We start from the raw sequence: 16,643 nt of genomic DNA, 5'->3' as shown, positions 1-16,643 counted from the left end.
AGTATCTTCAGAAGTCACAGTTGCATATCTTAATTATCACACCCCCTTGTTTTGCAATTATGTTTATTTGTACTCTTGGTTCTGACATTCTAGCATCTGTTCATGGGTTTTCTTTCTCTCTTCCCAAACATCATCCTAAGGACAGCTTAATTAAGAAAGAGTCCAGAGTAAAATCAAATCTCTTTTATTTAAGAGTCAAATTTTTGTTTTGTTTTCTCTAAAGCTAAATATTTATGGAAAACATATATATGTATCAGTCTCTTGTTAGGCATTTTTATATAAATTTATTCCTGACTCTACTTCTGTAAGAAAGACATTATTAGCCCCTTTTAGAGATGAGAAAACTGAGACTGATAAATTGCCTTGCTTTAAAGTCTTACAGTTAAGAAGTAAAGCTCGGTTTAAATGCAAGTCTTCTAATATTGAAGAACTCTTTTCCTTGCTTGGGGAATGTGAGTGCCATTCTGGGTGTGTCACAGTACCAGTAGGCCATCTGGTCAGTTTTATGTTGTCCTGAGTTGCTGAGAATATTCCTTAGGGATCTTTAAATGCCACTGTGCTTTCAGGTGAGACTCTATATTGCCTAGTGGGACTGATTTCTTACAAGCCAATGTGGTTAAGATTTGTTTTTATAATGTCTAGACCCTGTACATTTCTGTTTTGTGGAATTATCTGTCCTCTTTTTTTTTCTAATTTGGCATTATTCAGGAAAAAAAATGTTAATCTAAATGTTTCTATGCCACTGGAATTATGACTTAGCTCAATTTATAAGAAGCAGGGTTGGTCAGCAGATCTGATGGTCTGTTTGCTTAAAAAGTCTATGGCTTTCTATAGAAAGAGATCTGAGCGAGACATTTTAGCTAATGAATCAAAATCAGATATGTGGTCATTATTGCCTGATTATTACTCCATCTGCTCTGTGCTAACGTGAAAATCAATTACTGTGTCTCTTTCCCACTGACAGCGTATGTTGATCGGGCTGGCAAGAGATCTTCGAGGGATTGCCTTTGCACTGAACACAAAGACCAGCTACACCATGCTGTTTGACTGGATGTATCCTTATTACACTGTGACAATACCAGCTCTGTGCACAGAGGGATGCCAGGCCCCTGGCTTTCGTTTAATAGTATGGCACAGTAGGGAAGAGGAAACAAAGCTAAATGAACTAATGTGTAATCAGCTAAAAATTACAGCACAGTGGCAGCAGTACAGATAACTGAGCACAGCACTTGGAGACCCAGCTCCGAGAGGTCACTTTTTTGATGCCATTAAATATTGACAACTTAAAAATCACATCCCCAAATGATTGTTTATGTGGGGGTTGTGGGGTTCTTGGGCTAGCATCTTTAAATCAAGATCAATGAAGCCTACCATTTGGCATTTTCTAAGGGATTTGGATTTTTACTCTATCTCAAATAGCAGAGCTGATTTCACTTTTTCTCTTTGAGGCTTATTAATTCATCATGCTATAGTGTTTCATCATCATGAAAACATTAATGGACAAGAAAAGGGGAAAATAAATGGTTAGGATTTTTCACATGATATAAAATTTGAATTTACCACTGCCAAGACTTAGTACAGACAGCAAAAAAATTAAGGAAACAAAATCGCCTCATGATTATGAGTAAAAAGAGCATGGATTTGGTGTTAGGCAGACCTGGCTTGAATTCCTAGATCTCCATTTGCTGTGTAAACTTTGGCAATTTTTTTCACCTCTCTGAATTTCCTCATCTAAAAAAAGAGACATCCAGTATCGTGGCTTATTGTAACCATAGAAATAGGGAGTGCACTTTGTATTAATATAATGTCTGGAACATAACAGGTAAGCATAGATGTTACTGTTAACATTGTTTTAACAGTATTACATGAATCCTGTTTGATCTTAACAGAAAGTGATAGTTTATGCAAGTTATATAAGTAACATAATGTTTTCATGCCTTTGTGTTCAATACAGGAAACCATCAGTGCATAAGAGAAATTCTATAACCTTAAACAACTTCCTTTTTAAGTTACATTATTTCTCAGTTGCTCTTTTCAAACCCTTTTTATCGAACCTCCCTCATAAATCGCCAACAAAACTTGTTAAAGATAGTCTTCAACTGATGGCACATGTATGGCAAAAACATAACAGGATCTGGGTACATTTCAGGGAGATCTCCACATGTTAAAGAAATTGTTGGACATTAATTTAAATACTGACTTATATTTTTACTTACTATTAAAACCTACCTCATCAGATTTGTGTGTCCACAGAAGGGTTAGAGATAAGAATTTCCTTCCATTGAGAAATCATGTATGTCTTTGTACCAGCATACAAAGTACATGTGCAGACTGTAGACTTTAACATAGAAGGTCATACAACTCTTTTAACTGTGAAGAACAAATGAATTACATATGACTCTGTCATTTCTCTAAACACAAATAGAAGCTCACAAAGCAAAAACTCTAATTTATTTTAAAAATGACTAAAACTTCATTTTGGCACTTTAAAATTGACGATTATCTTGAAATCAAGTACAGTTCTAGGATGTCCAGCGATTAATGCTTCTCATTTTCCTCATCAACAATCTTAACCAAGCGTTAAGATAAGAACGTTCCCCTCACCATCAAATAATAGAACTATCTGTCATAATTGGTACTGCCTAAAATTTATAGAACATACTATAATTTAACTTTTTAATTAAGCCCTTTTCATTTCCTCACTTAGCTCCTTCTGTTGGGCACCTATCAGAAATGAAACTTTTGTCCAGCAGATGGCAGAAAATAGCAAATGGCAAAACCTTGAGACTTACTGTTTTGTTTTGGACTAGAAACCACTGTCTCCTCCTTTGGCCCATAGACATGGATGTTATTAGGGTCGGGGCGGAGGGCGAAGTGTCAGTTATGCAGGAAGTTATGTTAGATGGCCACACGAGGTGGCTTGGTACCAGCCTTGCTTATAATGATTGAGTTTCAGTAGCAAATCAGCTTCCTTGGGAAAAGGCCAAAGGCTTTTCATAATTGTATTGACAACAAAATGAATATGATAAATGGTGTTCATTCAGTTGAGGCAAGATTTATAGTTTTCCTTTGGGCAAGGGATGAAGAGCAAATATTTATAATAATAGTAAAATTTGTTTAAAAGTTATATTATTTGATAATTCAAAGAGCTTTATTAAAATATTCTGAAATACTTTAAGCAGTTTCAGGTGATAAAGTAGAGATTCTTTCCAAAGTATTCTAGTAATATAAAAATGAGTAAGTATATGATTTTAAAAAAACATAGATATGAAAGTCATTTATTCTTCCTGAAATATTGATATGTCAAACCGTCAGTGATGGTTCTCACATTACTGCTGGGAAAAGTTTATTTGCCTTTTATCCACAAAAAAAATGTGTGTTCTTTAATTTTCTGTATAGTCCTTAGCATGCAGAAGAAACATCCCATAAGAGCACATGTCATCTTAAAGTCAAAATGCATTTTATTTATGGTGATTATTTGATAAAATGCTATTTTAGTGGTTAGCTGTTTAATTTAAAAGCATTTCTATAAACACTGACTGCATTAACTGATACACAAACTACATTGCTTATCACTCTGTCCTTCCAAGCCTAGATTGCCTGGAACTACACAGCAACCATGTTGATAAATTGTGCCACTACCAGAGAACGGAAGATGAACATTGCTACTTCTTTAGCCCTATACTGAGAGTGTAACAGTGAAAAGCATCTTACCTTGCAGTGAACTTAGTCGCCTTGTGTAAACTTTTCCCAGATCATACACAGACCTAAGTATCAAAAATCCAGCAGGAAATTTAAAAAAAAATGAAGGAATGTGTATGATGCTGTTCCCTCACACTTATTCTTTTAATTGTCATAATTCTGATCTTTGAGTACACTGTTTTCAGTCATGCAATCAGTGCTGTTGATTAATATGCATAAACATATTATATAAAGATAAGCCAAGACCTTGAGATTTGTAAGGGGGGAGCAGAAACAACTTTGAAATAGAACAGTTCCAGTCCTGATTTTACCACTTAACAACCTGTGGGGTTTTGGGTAAATAACTTAATGTCTCAGAATCACAGTTTTCTGCTCCATAAAACAGGGCTAATAATAATTTATCTCTCAGATATGTTCTAAGAAGTGAGTGAACTAATATATATACACACACACACACACATATGTATGCATATATATATGTGCATATATAGGCTTAATACAGTGTCTGGCACAAAGTAAATACACTCCACCACTGTTGTGAGTTCCTTTCCCTAATATGTAATGAGACAAAGGAATCCGATTTGCTCACCTATCCAGCATATTTCTCTAACTATGCTAAAATTCATGAGAGATGTAGATTTTTCTTAGATCCTACCCCAAAATGAGCTTATGGTTTGATAGAGTCAGTTAGTTAACTACCTAAGTGACTGTAATAAAATACAGAAGATGTTAAGTGCCATAAAAAACATAAATAAAGTGATTGCATTTATCTGGGGCATCAGGAAAGGCTCTGTAAAGGTGAAGACATTTCTCTGAATCTTAGCAAATAAGTAGAATTGGACTATTGGAATTGTGAAGCAGGAGAGTTTTTGTTGGTCTAAGTACAGACTTAGGAAGGAGAGTGAAAAAGATATTTAGTCAAAGATACCACTTATTTTATGGTTGGACACAGGTTGTCTGGGACCCTTAACTATCAGGCTAAGGAACTGAAAAACTTACTCCATAGATGGTATATAAAGTAATTAATAGTTTTGATTGACTAACAGAATCAGAATTATATTTCAAGAAGAAAATAGTTAGCAGTGTGTTGGACAAACTGAAATAGGGAAGAAAGTAATCCTGAAAATATGCTATTCTGCAGGATTTTTATTAGTACATTGTGATAAGCATGAGAAGTTAATAAAATGTATGCTTTTTATAAGAATGAGTAAAGTGGATTGCTCATTAGAAGCTCATAATCCAGTGGCTGTAATAAATAACTAATAAACCATCAATGTATTGTAACAAAGACGTGTGGCAAGGACCATATGAACTTTGAAGAAGAAGAGGTTGGTGTTTGGGGCAAGAAGTAGGTTCCCCAGGGAAGTAACAGTTGAGCTAGGTGTTGAAGGATAGATAGGCCTCTGCCAGAAGGCTTCCCAGCAGCACTTGCCTCCATGAACAAAGATATAGATGGTTCACATTCAGGGAATACTTTAACAAAAGGCTCTGAACTGGCAGCCTACTCTGTTCTGGAACCACATCCTCACACTCTTACCTCCTACAAGTTTTAACAAAAGCTCTTTTGTTGCCTTCTAGTATACTAGAATGGTTTCTCTACTGTGAAATCTCAGAGAAAAAGAATTACATTCTAACTTTTACTTTCTTGGGGTCCAGCACATAGTAAGCAACTATCGAATAGTTGGATGGATGATGGATGGGTGTAGTCAATAAGCAAACCTCATGCTTTTCAGCTTTTCATGTTTAACATCTTATACGGCAATAACAAATCATTAATCTTTTTTATTTTTTATTTATCTGGTGTTGACCTTCAGACTTCATTGAACAGATCTTTCTAGGTGAAAGCAATTAGATCAGTGCCACTTCTACCAAAGGGCTCCCTGCTGTCTTCCTCCTACCCATATATACGTAGTTCTCACAAGGCCATTGGAAAATTAATCTCCTCGAGTGCGTTCTGATTCTCACCCTGTAATCTGAGTTTGGGACCCTCAGTCTGAAGCCCTTTAACCTCCCTGCTTGGTAGACCTCGACTCCGCCTCCCAGTAATCACTCATTTTCTCTGTGGCAGTCACCTCTGTCAGAAGCATATTAGAATTGGCCCCACTCTCATTCTACACAGAAAAGGGAACATCCTCTCATATCCCCGGGCCTGATCCCATAGTGAATACAGTGTGCTCTGAAAAATATGATGGCCCTAATGTCTTAAGAATGCTTTGCAAAGGGACTTCTGGTGCTTATGATATTCTTAGGTTCTGAGGTTTGGGTCTTTTCAGTCTCCTGATGAGGCTCCAGGTCCCTCCCACTCGAGCACTGAGTTTGTGCTCAGCTCTCTTGATGGAGTATTGTCTCATTTGTACTCCTGCAACATTGCTTCAGAATCTTGGTACTCAGAGCATTCCTATTATGTGTTTACCACCCATACTGAAGCATGGATTCACAGGAATAAAAACCATGTATTACTTATCTCTGGATCCCTGGCCCCTAGCACAGTACACAGCACATAGCATTTATCATCTGTAAAAAAAAAAGCAGCAGATTTCTAATCCATAGAAAAAATAAAACTAAGTTATCTGACAATAGCCAAAATAGTTAATAATCAAGTTTATTGATTTTGTATTTTTCATTTTCATCCAACTGAAATCTCACGCACGCACACACACACACACACACACACACACACACTTCTTATTTCCTATCTCTGCCTTATTTTCTTTGTAGTACTTTTTAATGTGTCATATATATGTTTAATTTTCTATCTTATTAGAATATAAATTCCATGAGGGCAGGGATTGTTTTAATGTTTGGTTGATTGATGTCTCTACAGAGTCTTAACAGTCATAAGACATTTATAGACTAGGCCTTCAATAAATACTTATGTAAATTGTTTCTATATATTCAAATACAGCCTTAATATGGTATATCTAGTGGGTCAAAAGTATTGTTTTTTGCATTTTTAGGGCGCATGACACTCTTAAGGTATTTGAGGGCTTATTTTCATTGAATGTTTTGTGAAGTATTTCCTGAAGCTTCAAAGTGAAATGCACAGCTTAAAAAAATCAAATAGGTAGGTCTAATCAAGTACGCTACACCTCATGTTTACCGCAACAAATATTTTTTGAAATCCATTTTGTGCCAGGTACATGCAATCAGTACCTGCCTATGCACTGCTCTCAGAAAGCATATGGTAGGAGAGATGAGGCGCTGTGATAGGACTGGCACAAAGGGCACTAGGGCACGAGCGCCATGCACAGGAGACACTCTTAGGTGGGAGGGATTAGGGGTGGTGTCATGGAGGCTTCTTGGAATAATTGGCATCTCTAATGAAATATGAGGGACAGACAGGAATCAGCAGGAACATACTGGGCAGACACAGGTCTTTGCTCTTCAGAAACTCACTGTCTAATGGAACAGATGGGTAATACAAGCAGTCAACCATAATACAGTTTGTTATAAGAGTGGTGGTCAAAGTGCTCAAGTGAACTTAGATGAGGAAGAGATTGATGCCCTTTAACAAAAAGAAAAAGAAAATTTCACCATCCCAGGGGAAGTAAAACTTGAGCTAGATACTGAAATACAGTTTGGAATGTATTAGACAGAAAAAACAACATATAGAGGAATGGAGGCAAGGGAGAGTCTGCATCAGTGGATTTGCTGAGAATTAAGAATGGCTGAACCATAGATAACGGCAGGAGCACTAAGAGATGAGACCACAGGTAGGCAGGGACCAGATAAGGACCTTGTTTGCCATGCCAAGGAACTTGAAATTTATTCCAAGAGCAGGGAAGAAAATCGTGATCTTCCTCACCATGGAGGTCACTACCCGTAACACACAGGAAAGGAACAATATGAAGTGATTCAGTTCAGCACTTTCATATCTGAAACAAAGACAAGTATATTAGAAAACATCAGAAAGAGACAGAGTCAGTCAGTCAGTCAGGTCAGTCGCTCAGTCGTGTCCGACTCTTTGCGACCCCATGAACTGCAGCACGCCAGGCCTCCCTGTCCATCACCAACTCCCAGAGTTCACTCAGACTCACGTTCATCGAGTCCATGATGCCATCCAGCCATCTCATCCTCGGTCGTCCCCTTCTCCTCCTGCCCCCAATCCCTCCCAGCATCAGAGTCTTTTCCAATGAGTCAACTCTTCACATGAGGTGGCCAAAGTACTGGAGTTTCAGCTTTAGCATCGTTCCTTCCAAAGAAATCCCAGGGTTGATCTCCTTCAGAATGGACTGGTTGGATCTCCTTGCAGTCCAAGGGACTCTCAAGAGTCTTCTCCAACACCACAGTTCAAAAGCATCAATTCTTCGGCATTCAGCTCTCTTCACAGTCCAACTCTCACATCTGTACATGACCACAGGAAAAACCATAGCCTTGACTAGACCGACCTTTGTTGGCAAAGTAATGTCTCTGCTCTTCAACATGCTATCTAATAGGAAAAGAAAAAAGAAATGAAGGTAGTAGCATAGGAAGGGTTTTTTCTGCTAAAGTTTTAGGGCTTAATTTTACATTTTGTGTGCATTTAGTAAAGAGGAGGCCAGTTATGGGTAAAGGACCAGTGAAGCTGAGTCAGAGTTTTCCAGGATCTGGTGGTCTCAGCCATGAACTTATCAGAGGCATACAAGGCATGCACTCACTATTGGTGAGGATGTTTGACAATTTCTCCTTTAGTGTACATGGGCCTACTTTTAGCAAACTGATCTTAAGTAGATTAAAGCTACCCAAAGCTTTTCTTTCAACAGTACGTGAACCATGAACTTCCAAATATTCAAGCTGAATTTAGAAAAGGCAGAGGAACCAGAGATCAAATTGCCAACATCCACTGGATCATCAAAAAAGCAAGAGAGCTCTGGGAAAACATCTACTTCTGCTTTATTGACTATGCCAACAACAAACTGTGGAAAATTCTTAAAGAGATGGGAATATCAGACCACATGACCTGCCTCCTGAGAAATCTGTATGCAGGTCAAGAAGCAACAGTTAGAACTGGACATGGAACAACAGACTGGTTTCAAATAGGGAAAGGAGTACATCAAGGCTGTATATTGTCACCCTACTTATTTAACTTATATGGAGAGTACATCATGAGAAAATGTTGGGCTGGATGAAGCACAAGCTGGAATCAAGATTGCCGGGAGAAATAGCTATAACCTCAGATATGCAGATGACACCACCCTTACGGCAGAAAGTAAAGAGGAACTAAAGAGCCTCTTAATGAAAGTGAAAGAGGAGAGTGAAAAAGTTAAAACTCAACATTCAGAAAACTTAATATCGCTGCATCTGGTGCCATTACTTCATGGCAAATAGATGGGAAAACAATGAAAACAGTGACAGACTTTATTTTTTAATCTTCAAAATCACTGCAGATGATGACTGCAGCCATGAAATTAAAAGACACTTGCTCCTTGAAAGAAAAATTATGACTAACCTAGACAGCATATTAAAAAGCAGAGACATTACTTTACCAACAAAGGTCCGTCTAGTCAAAGCTATGGTTTTTCCAATAGTCATGTATGGATGTGAGAGTTGGGCTATAAAGAAAGCTGAGCACCCAGGAATTGATGCTTTTGAACTGTGGTGTTGGAGAAGACTCTTGAGAGTCCCTTGGACTGCAAGGAGATCCAACCAGTCTATCCAAAAGGAAATCAGTCCTGAATATTCATTGGAAGGACTGATGCTGAAGCTGAAACTCCAATACTTTGGCCACCTGATGCGAAGAACTGACTCATTTGAAAAGAACCTGATGCTGGGAAAAATTGAAGGCAGGAGGAGAAGGGGACGACAGAGGATGAAATGGTTGGATGGCATCACCCACTCAATGGACATGAGTTTGAGTAGGCTCCAGGAGTTGGTGATGGACAGGGAGGCCTGGCGTGCTACAGTCCATGGGATCGCAATGACTGAATGACTGAACTGAACTGAAAGCTTTTCTTCAAGCTGTCATCCCGAGTGTTCCTTGGAGCTACAGTGAAACTAAACAGCTGATTAAGTTAACAATTTTTTTTTAAAGGAAAAGAATGTATGTAGATAATTTCTAAGCCGAGAGATAAATACATGGGGTTTACTATTTACTGTGCCCTGGCACAGTGGTAAAGAATCTGCCTGCAGTGTGGGAGACCCAGGTTCCATCCCTGGGTTGGGAAGATCCCTGGAGCAGGGAGTGACAACCCACTCCAGTATTGTTGCCTGGAGAATTCCATGGACAGAGGAGCCTGGCCGACTACAGTCCTTGGGGTCACAGAAAGTCGTATGAGCTACTGACGAATGAATGAGCTACTAACACTTTCACTTTCTAATTTTGTGTATATAAAAGTTATATAATGAACAGTAATCAGTAATCAGTAAACAGTAATCAGTAATTTGATGTGCAAGAAACTTAGATAATAGCAATTCAAATGTTTTACCTTCATGAACTAAATTTATTTTCCTTTCCTACAAATATTAAGTATACTGCTGTAAATATCATATGTTGCTTACATGGTAGTTCATAAGTATGCTACACATAGAAGAAATGTGGATTCCTTTTTTTTTTTTTTCTTTTTCAGTGGCACCAATTTTCAGGAACAATATTTCTTTTGACCCTTATATTCTTTAACAACCTTCATAACAGGTACCCAACGTATCTTCCTATTCTTCAGAGGGCTGTTGAGCAGTGGTATGGAGAGCCAGCATGTACAACTCCCATCTTAAAACTTATGGCAGAACTGATGCAAAACAGGTAAGAGGTGTGATAGGCAAGTGGAAAAGTAATCTACTATTTGGTAGCGCACTTCAGAGACCAGACTTTCTTGCCTAATGTGTGTATTTAAGGCTTAGCAAGAACCCAGGAACCAAAACTTAAGATGATCGGCGAAGTCAGTAGAATTAGAGATATAAGGTTGAAACCTTTGGGAAGAAAGAATTAGGTGTATATGGGGACTCTGGCAACTGGGGGAAAAGTTGGAAGACCACAGCCATCATTATTTAAAAGATTCAAAAGCATGAAATGCAGGAAAGGTGATTTTAACTGTTTCACTGCTTTCTGTAGAGGAGAAAAGGAGCTGAGAGGTCTCTGAGTTGAGATGCTTTATTTTGTGGATAAGGCACCAAGGGCATTTCATGGACATATGGTTTGTCTCAAAAAGCCCTGGGGATTGTCCCTGCTTTGACTTTTAAGGTATCCTTCTTCCTTTGTGCCCAAATGCACATATGTGGTTGATTTATGCACTCACAATTTTTATTTAAATAGCAACTACAACACTTCTCAGAAATTGCCTGGTTAACCTTGTAATTTGCACAGAGGAGCAGAGATTTGGGTTCTCTGCATATAAATATTAACAAAGGTGTAGCTAAAAGAGAAACACTGTAATAAGCTAATTGGTTTTAGCGCTTTAAAATGTGTCATTATGAATATGGCTTAGCACCAGACTACCTGTCACGTAGCGATCCTGTTTCATCAGTTCCTCTTTGTAAACTGCGTGTCGGAAGGGAGATATCCAGACAGGGAAGGAGTATGGATTGCATCTCTAATTTAATCTCTGGTGCTGAGTGTTTCACAGCAATAATTTAAAAATTTTAAAACCAGAGGTGGAAAAAGACCTGGCAAATAAATAAATGTGAGTATTATTCTTTTGAAAGCTGTTAGGTTTTTTAAAAACTGTTCTCTAGGTGCCTTAAAGACTAAAGGAAGGGTAGCTATATATTTTATATTAGAAATTTAGTTTTTATTAAATTACTATTTTTCAGCAAGATAATTAATAGTAAATTACTGATAAAACATTTAATACTAAAGGAAAAAAATAATTACATTGTATATTTTATATCTGCCATAGATGGATAATTCATATCTAGCACAATTGTTCTCAGAACTACTTGGCAAAAATCTATAATATCAGAAGATGTTATCTTGTTTATATTTCTCTGAAACCTAATGTGAATTGTGTACATACATTTCTTTAATCAGAATTGTATGTCAGCCATTAAATGTTTCTAATAGCACTTCTAATAAGTTATAACTGCACTTAATTCTAAAGCATTTTGAAAACACAAAGAGAACTAGCAGTGTATTCTATTCCTTAGCAAAGTATCTTTGCTTCCTGGTGTTTCTTTGCTATGATGTGTTTCATATTTTCACTGATCCTTTTAGAAATGTACGGTTATTTGTTGAAAGCAGAGCAGCAAGGCAGATTAGAGCCAACTAAAGTCAAAGTGATGTTTAAAAAGCAAATATTATGCCAGGATGGCATGTCAGTCATTTGCCCTTTTCAGACTGTCCCCCAACCTGTCAGAAACTAGGGAAGTAAAATTGTTCTCATTTAGAACTTCTGGGATTTGTTTCTCTTTACTTGAGCTATGTGCAGTGGAAACTGTAGCCCCGTATGTAATTTAATGTGTTTGAAATATGCTTGAAGTATCAGATGATCCATTATGCATATGAGCAGTATTAAAGGTACTTAGATTTCCTGTTATATTATCATTTGTTTTAAAGATGTATATTAGGCACTACAGGAGATCTCAAATGTAAATTTCTATACAAGTATCTATATAAACTTACATACTTGGTTTTTTTTTTATTATTATCTATCAGACATTTTTAGGAAAGGAAAGGGGGCTAAGAGGTCTGTAATGTAGGATGTCAGGATATTGTTTTGACAGATAAAAAGATGAATTATTTGAATGAGCAAATAAATGAAAATAATTGTATTGTCCTAGTATCTTTACTAAAAAATTAGCACATACATTTTGTCACCACTTGTTTAATGGAATGATACTTTTAAAAAAGGATAATTGCACTGTTGCTACTTATAGTAAATGAGAATTCTGGGTATTTTAATCCTATATTTTGTTTCTTTATCTGTACATATAGTCTAAATTTTTGCTGTATTTCTCAGATCCCAGCGTTTGAATTTTGATGTATCATCTCCTAATGGAATTCTTCTCTTCAGAGAAGCTAGTAAAATGATTTGCACTTATGGTGAGTATCCTTTTCCATATTTGTCTCTGCAATATAACTTTTATCTCTTTGGAGGAAAGAAAGATGTTAGTTATTTTGTTCTTTTGAAACTTCATATCTGTATGAATTTGTGAAGTAGATAACAGGGGTGCAAAAAGCTGGGTAGCTATCATATTGACATCAGGAAAAATAAACAGAATAAACAAACAGCCTTTGACTACAGATCTTGCCTGACAAACCTGATGAATTTTCTTTTAGCTAAAACTTTAGTGTCAGAAGCAAAGGGAATACACTATAGATACAATATTGAAATAGGATATTGAAAAGTTATAGCATATTGAAAATTGCTAAAATTTAGATTAGGGAGTTTAGTATATTGGGTCAAAGAATGCTTAAACCAGTGTGTCACTGACACTGAATTTGGGGGAGATATCCTGGTTCTGTTCAGTCGCTCAGTCGTGTCCGACTTTTTGCAACCCCATGAATCGCAGCACGCCAGGCCTCCCTGTCCATCACCAACTCCCGGAGTTCACTCAGATTCACGTCCATCCAGTCAGTGATGCCATCCAGCCATCTCATCCTGGTAAAGAGCAGTAAATATTTTATTATAGGGAATTTGAGGGCACCATACCCTTAGAATCAGTGTTCTACAGAAATGATTGTCCTATTCAATAATAGTAAAAAAAAAAAAATTGGTAATTTTTTTTTTTCTGCTTGCCAACTCTGACAGCTTCATCAATGGAATTCTCAACTCTCTGAGAACTTTATGTAGCCAGGGAATGCCACAATAGATAAGAATCTTCAGTTAGTGTTCCACACGCTGACTAAATACTGATTACAGGCTGGACTCCTTGCAATATTCTTCTCCTTGAGAGATGTTTCCCTGGGTCCTCCTTTTCTTTGTCCTCTTCTTTTTTGCCTGTCTGTTCTTCCTTTTCCAGATCAACAGCCAACTCTATGTTTGGCCTCAGAAGTTGCCTGTGATTCTCATACTTCTTTTTGATACCTAGAAACAGATTCTACAGTTTTGTAAAGCTTCTGTTATGTTTTCTGTTGTTTTCAGGGTATATCTAATTCCTTTTAGTGTCTTATCATACAAAGATGTATGCCTGGACCTTTTTCCAAAAGCATGGTATCTTAGAAAAAACACAGTTTGGGGAGATTAAAAGATCTGAGTACCAGTTCTAGTACCAACACATATCAATGCCATGACCTTCAGCTAAGACACTCTTTGTCCTAGTGTTCTCGTATATAAAGTTAGAAATAATGGATACCTGCTGTCCTCTCTGTCTAGTTCAGATTGTTGTGTCAGTCGTGTTCGACTCTTTGTGACCCTATGGACTGTGGCTTGGTAGGCTCCTCTGTCCACTGAATTCTCCAGGCAAGAATACTGGACTGGGTTGCCCATTCCCTTCTCCAGGGGATCTTCCCGTTCCAGGGATCAAATGCTGGTCTCCTGTGTTGCAGGTGGATTCTTCACTGTCTGCTCCACCAGGGAAGTCTAGAAGGTGCTTATGAGGATTCAGTTACATAGTGCACGGAAAGGCCTTAGACAAGTTAACTACTGTGTTTACTGTGATGAAGAAATTGAGGCTCATAGAGGTTAAAGATTTGCCAAATAATACATAGTTAGCAAATAGTCAGGTGGGAATTTCATTCAAAGTCTGTGTAACTTCAGACAGTAGTCTTTCCGTATTCCTTTCTGCCACTTGGGAGTTGCCACATGAAGATTGTACCTAGGGTATTTTTGATGAAGCACTGTTCTTTAAAGTATGGTGATTTTTATCCTAAAACTTAAAGTAAATGAAGGCTCAATAGAAAAATGACCTTCAACTTTGTTACCAGTGACTTTGACCCAGGCACTTTATTACACAGAGTAGCAGAAACATCTTTTTCAGCTTTCACTGATCCCACATGCTGGCCCTGATCAGCCAAGCTGATTTTGTCTGTCTTTATCTTGTGTAATGTTTTATTACTCACGCTTTTACCTCTGGAGATTCTGATACGCTCATTGAAGAGAGATCCTATAGCTGCCATCCAGGAGTCTGGAAGGTGAGGGGAAAAGAATGGCTAGAAGGGCACAGTAGAGCCAGCATTACTTATTTTCTGGGTAAGCCAAGGTGAAGGAGGGGAAAACCTATGTAGGAAAGAGGCCAGAACACTCTGGGATCCCTTCTGTTCCATCCTCACTGGGTTTCTTCTCTGCTCACCTGCCGTGGGCAGTGTTTGTGCCGTTGATGATTGAGGCAGGGCAGTGGGGGAAGGACTCATTTCCGAATGCGCCTGATGTGTTACATATTTTGTGGAATACCTCCACCTCGCTGCTCAATGAGACTGGCAGAAAAATAATACTTTCGATATGCTGTTTTATTTATCTACATTCTGTCATGATATACTTTGATGTAAGTTTTTAATTTTGCTTCAGCTCTCAGCTGCTCTTGCCGTTACAGCTCAGGGTCAGCAATGAGGTTAGCCACAGTAGCACAAAACAATTTCCTGTTTGTGCAGCCCAGGTAACATTTGGATGAGGATTAGATTTTACCACATTTTCTACTAGCCCAAGCCTATTATTTCTAATGAGTTTTAAATTGCTTCAAGGACATGTATTTCAAAATTTAGTGCTATGATCCATTCAGCCTGAGCAACTTAATAAAAGAAATTTCTTTCTTAAATTTTTGGTTAAAATGTTGCATGCAGTGTAATAAATGTTATTACTTTGGAAACCTACTTCTCAGTTTTAAGAACTGGATGTTTTTTATGCTCAATTTCCATTTGTCTGATCTTTTCTTCCCTTTGCCTCTGGGCAATGGTGTCTTTAGTGACATCTATTGGTTGAAGAGTGCACAGAAGGGAAACACAGTGATTGTCTTTATAAGACTGGCAAGAATGGAACTGCTTTTATTTCTTCCTTAGGTGCCTGATTTAAGAAACCTCAATGTGTAAAAAGTCTAAACTTAAAAAATGGATAGAACAGCTATAATTATTCGCTATACCTAAGAATTTACATCAAAGTTCTTTGAGCAATATATGTTGCAGGTACATTTAAGGTATGGCTTAATACTATGCTTAAATTGAATTTGTAAAGTGATATACAAGCCACTGTTATTTGCTGTGACCTAGAAAACAGACCGGTGGTTTTCCACCTGGGTTCTTCAGAGCCCTAGAGATCCGTGATAATACCACCGAGACTCTGCAGAGATGGAGGAGGAGAGGACTCTACTGCCACTCCAACCAGAACTGCAGCGATTTATTGTTACACTAGATTTATTTGCTATAGGGGTCACCTGCTTAAAGATACTTTTTGATAGAAAGAGCTTGAAAATTACTGGTATGTACTACTAGAAGGATTATGACTTATATTTATGTCTAAATGATTATAAAAATTTAGCTGAAGGATGTATTGGCCTTGAAATAATTAGAGACTTGATAAAATGTTACCAGGAGATAACAGGTGTGAAAAACAGATCATCCAGGAACCATGGATATAACCTTACATTCTCTCAGAATCATGGTAAGGGACATAGAACAACAGAGTAATAGAGTAATAAGCTCGCCAAAGTTTTATGAAGGAGATGGAATGATCAGTACCCTGAGGGTGCCAGGCCTTGAGGAGTACATTTCACAGTGAATCCACGTGTGTTGGACTTGGCCACTTCTGCACACAAGCAAGGAGAAGGCAATGGCAACCCATTCCAGTACTCTTGCCTGGCAAATCCCATGGGTGGAGGAGCCTGGTAGGCTGCAGTCCATGGAGTCGCTAGGAGTCGGACACAACTGAGCGACTTCACTTTCACTTTTCACTTTCCTGCATTGGAGAAGGAAATGGCAACCCACTCCAGTGTTCTTGCTTGGAGAATCCCAGGGACGGGGGAGCCTGGTGGGCTGCCGTCTCTGGGGTCGCACAGAGTCGGACACGACTGAAGCGACTTAGCAGCAGCAGCAGCAGCAGCAGCAGCACACAAGCAAAAAATGATAAGCAAATTGTTAAATAAGTAAGGATGCTCTCCAA

General features: G+C 38.0%; 1 protein-coding gene across 4 annotated transcripts in view; it reads left to right on the top strand.

Annotated features, from left to right (window-relative positions):
• RANBP17 (RAN binding protein 17) overlaps positions 1–16,643 on the top strand; it is a 349,515-nt gene that overhangs the window by 272,308 nt on the left and 60,564 nt on the right. For all 4 annotated transcript variants that reach the window (XM_040262770.1, XM_040262768.1, XM_040262769.1 and 1 more), the window contains 3 exons: positions 965–1,053; positions 10,313–10,420; positions 12,573–12,655. In XM_040262770.1, the coding sequence (XP_040118704.1) occupies positions 965–1,053; positions 10,313–10,420; positions 12,573–12,655 (280 nt within the window). The remainder of the gene's footprint in view (positions 1–964; positions 1,054–10,312; positions 10,421–12,572; positions 12,656–16,643) is intronic.

The sequence above is a fragment of the Oryx dammah genome, unplaced genomic scaffold (assembly GCF_014754425.2).
Source record: "Oryx dammah isolate SB20612 unplaced genomic scaffold, SCBI_Odam_1.1 HiC_scaffold_20, whole genome shotgun sequence".
NCBI classification, from domain to species: Eukaryota; Metazoa; Chordata; class Mammalia; order Artiodactyla; family Bovidae; genus Oryx; species Oryx dammah.
Note: the sequence above shows the minus strand (reverse complement) of the source record. Positions and strands in the feature narration are given on the sequence as shown.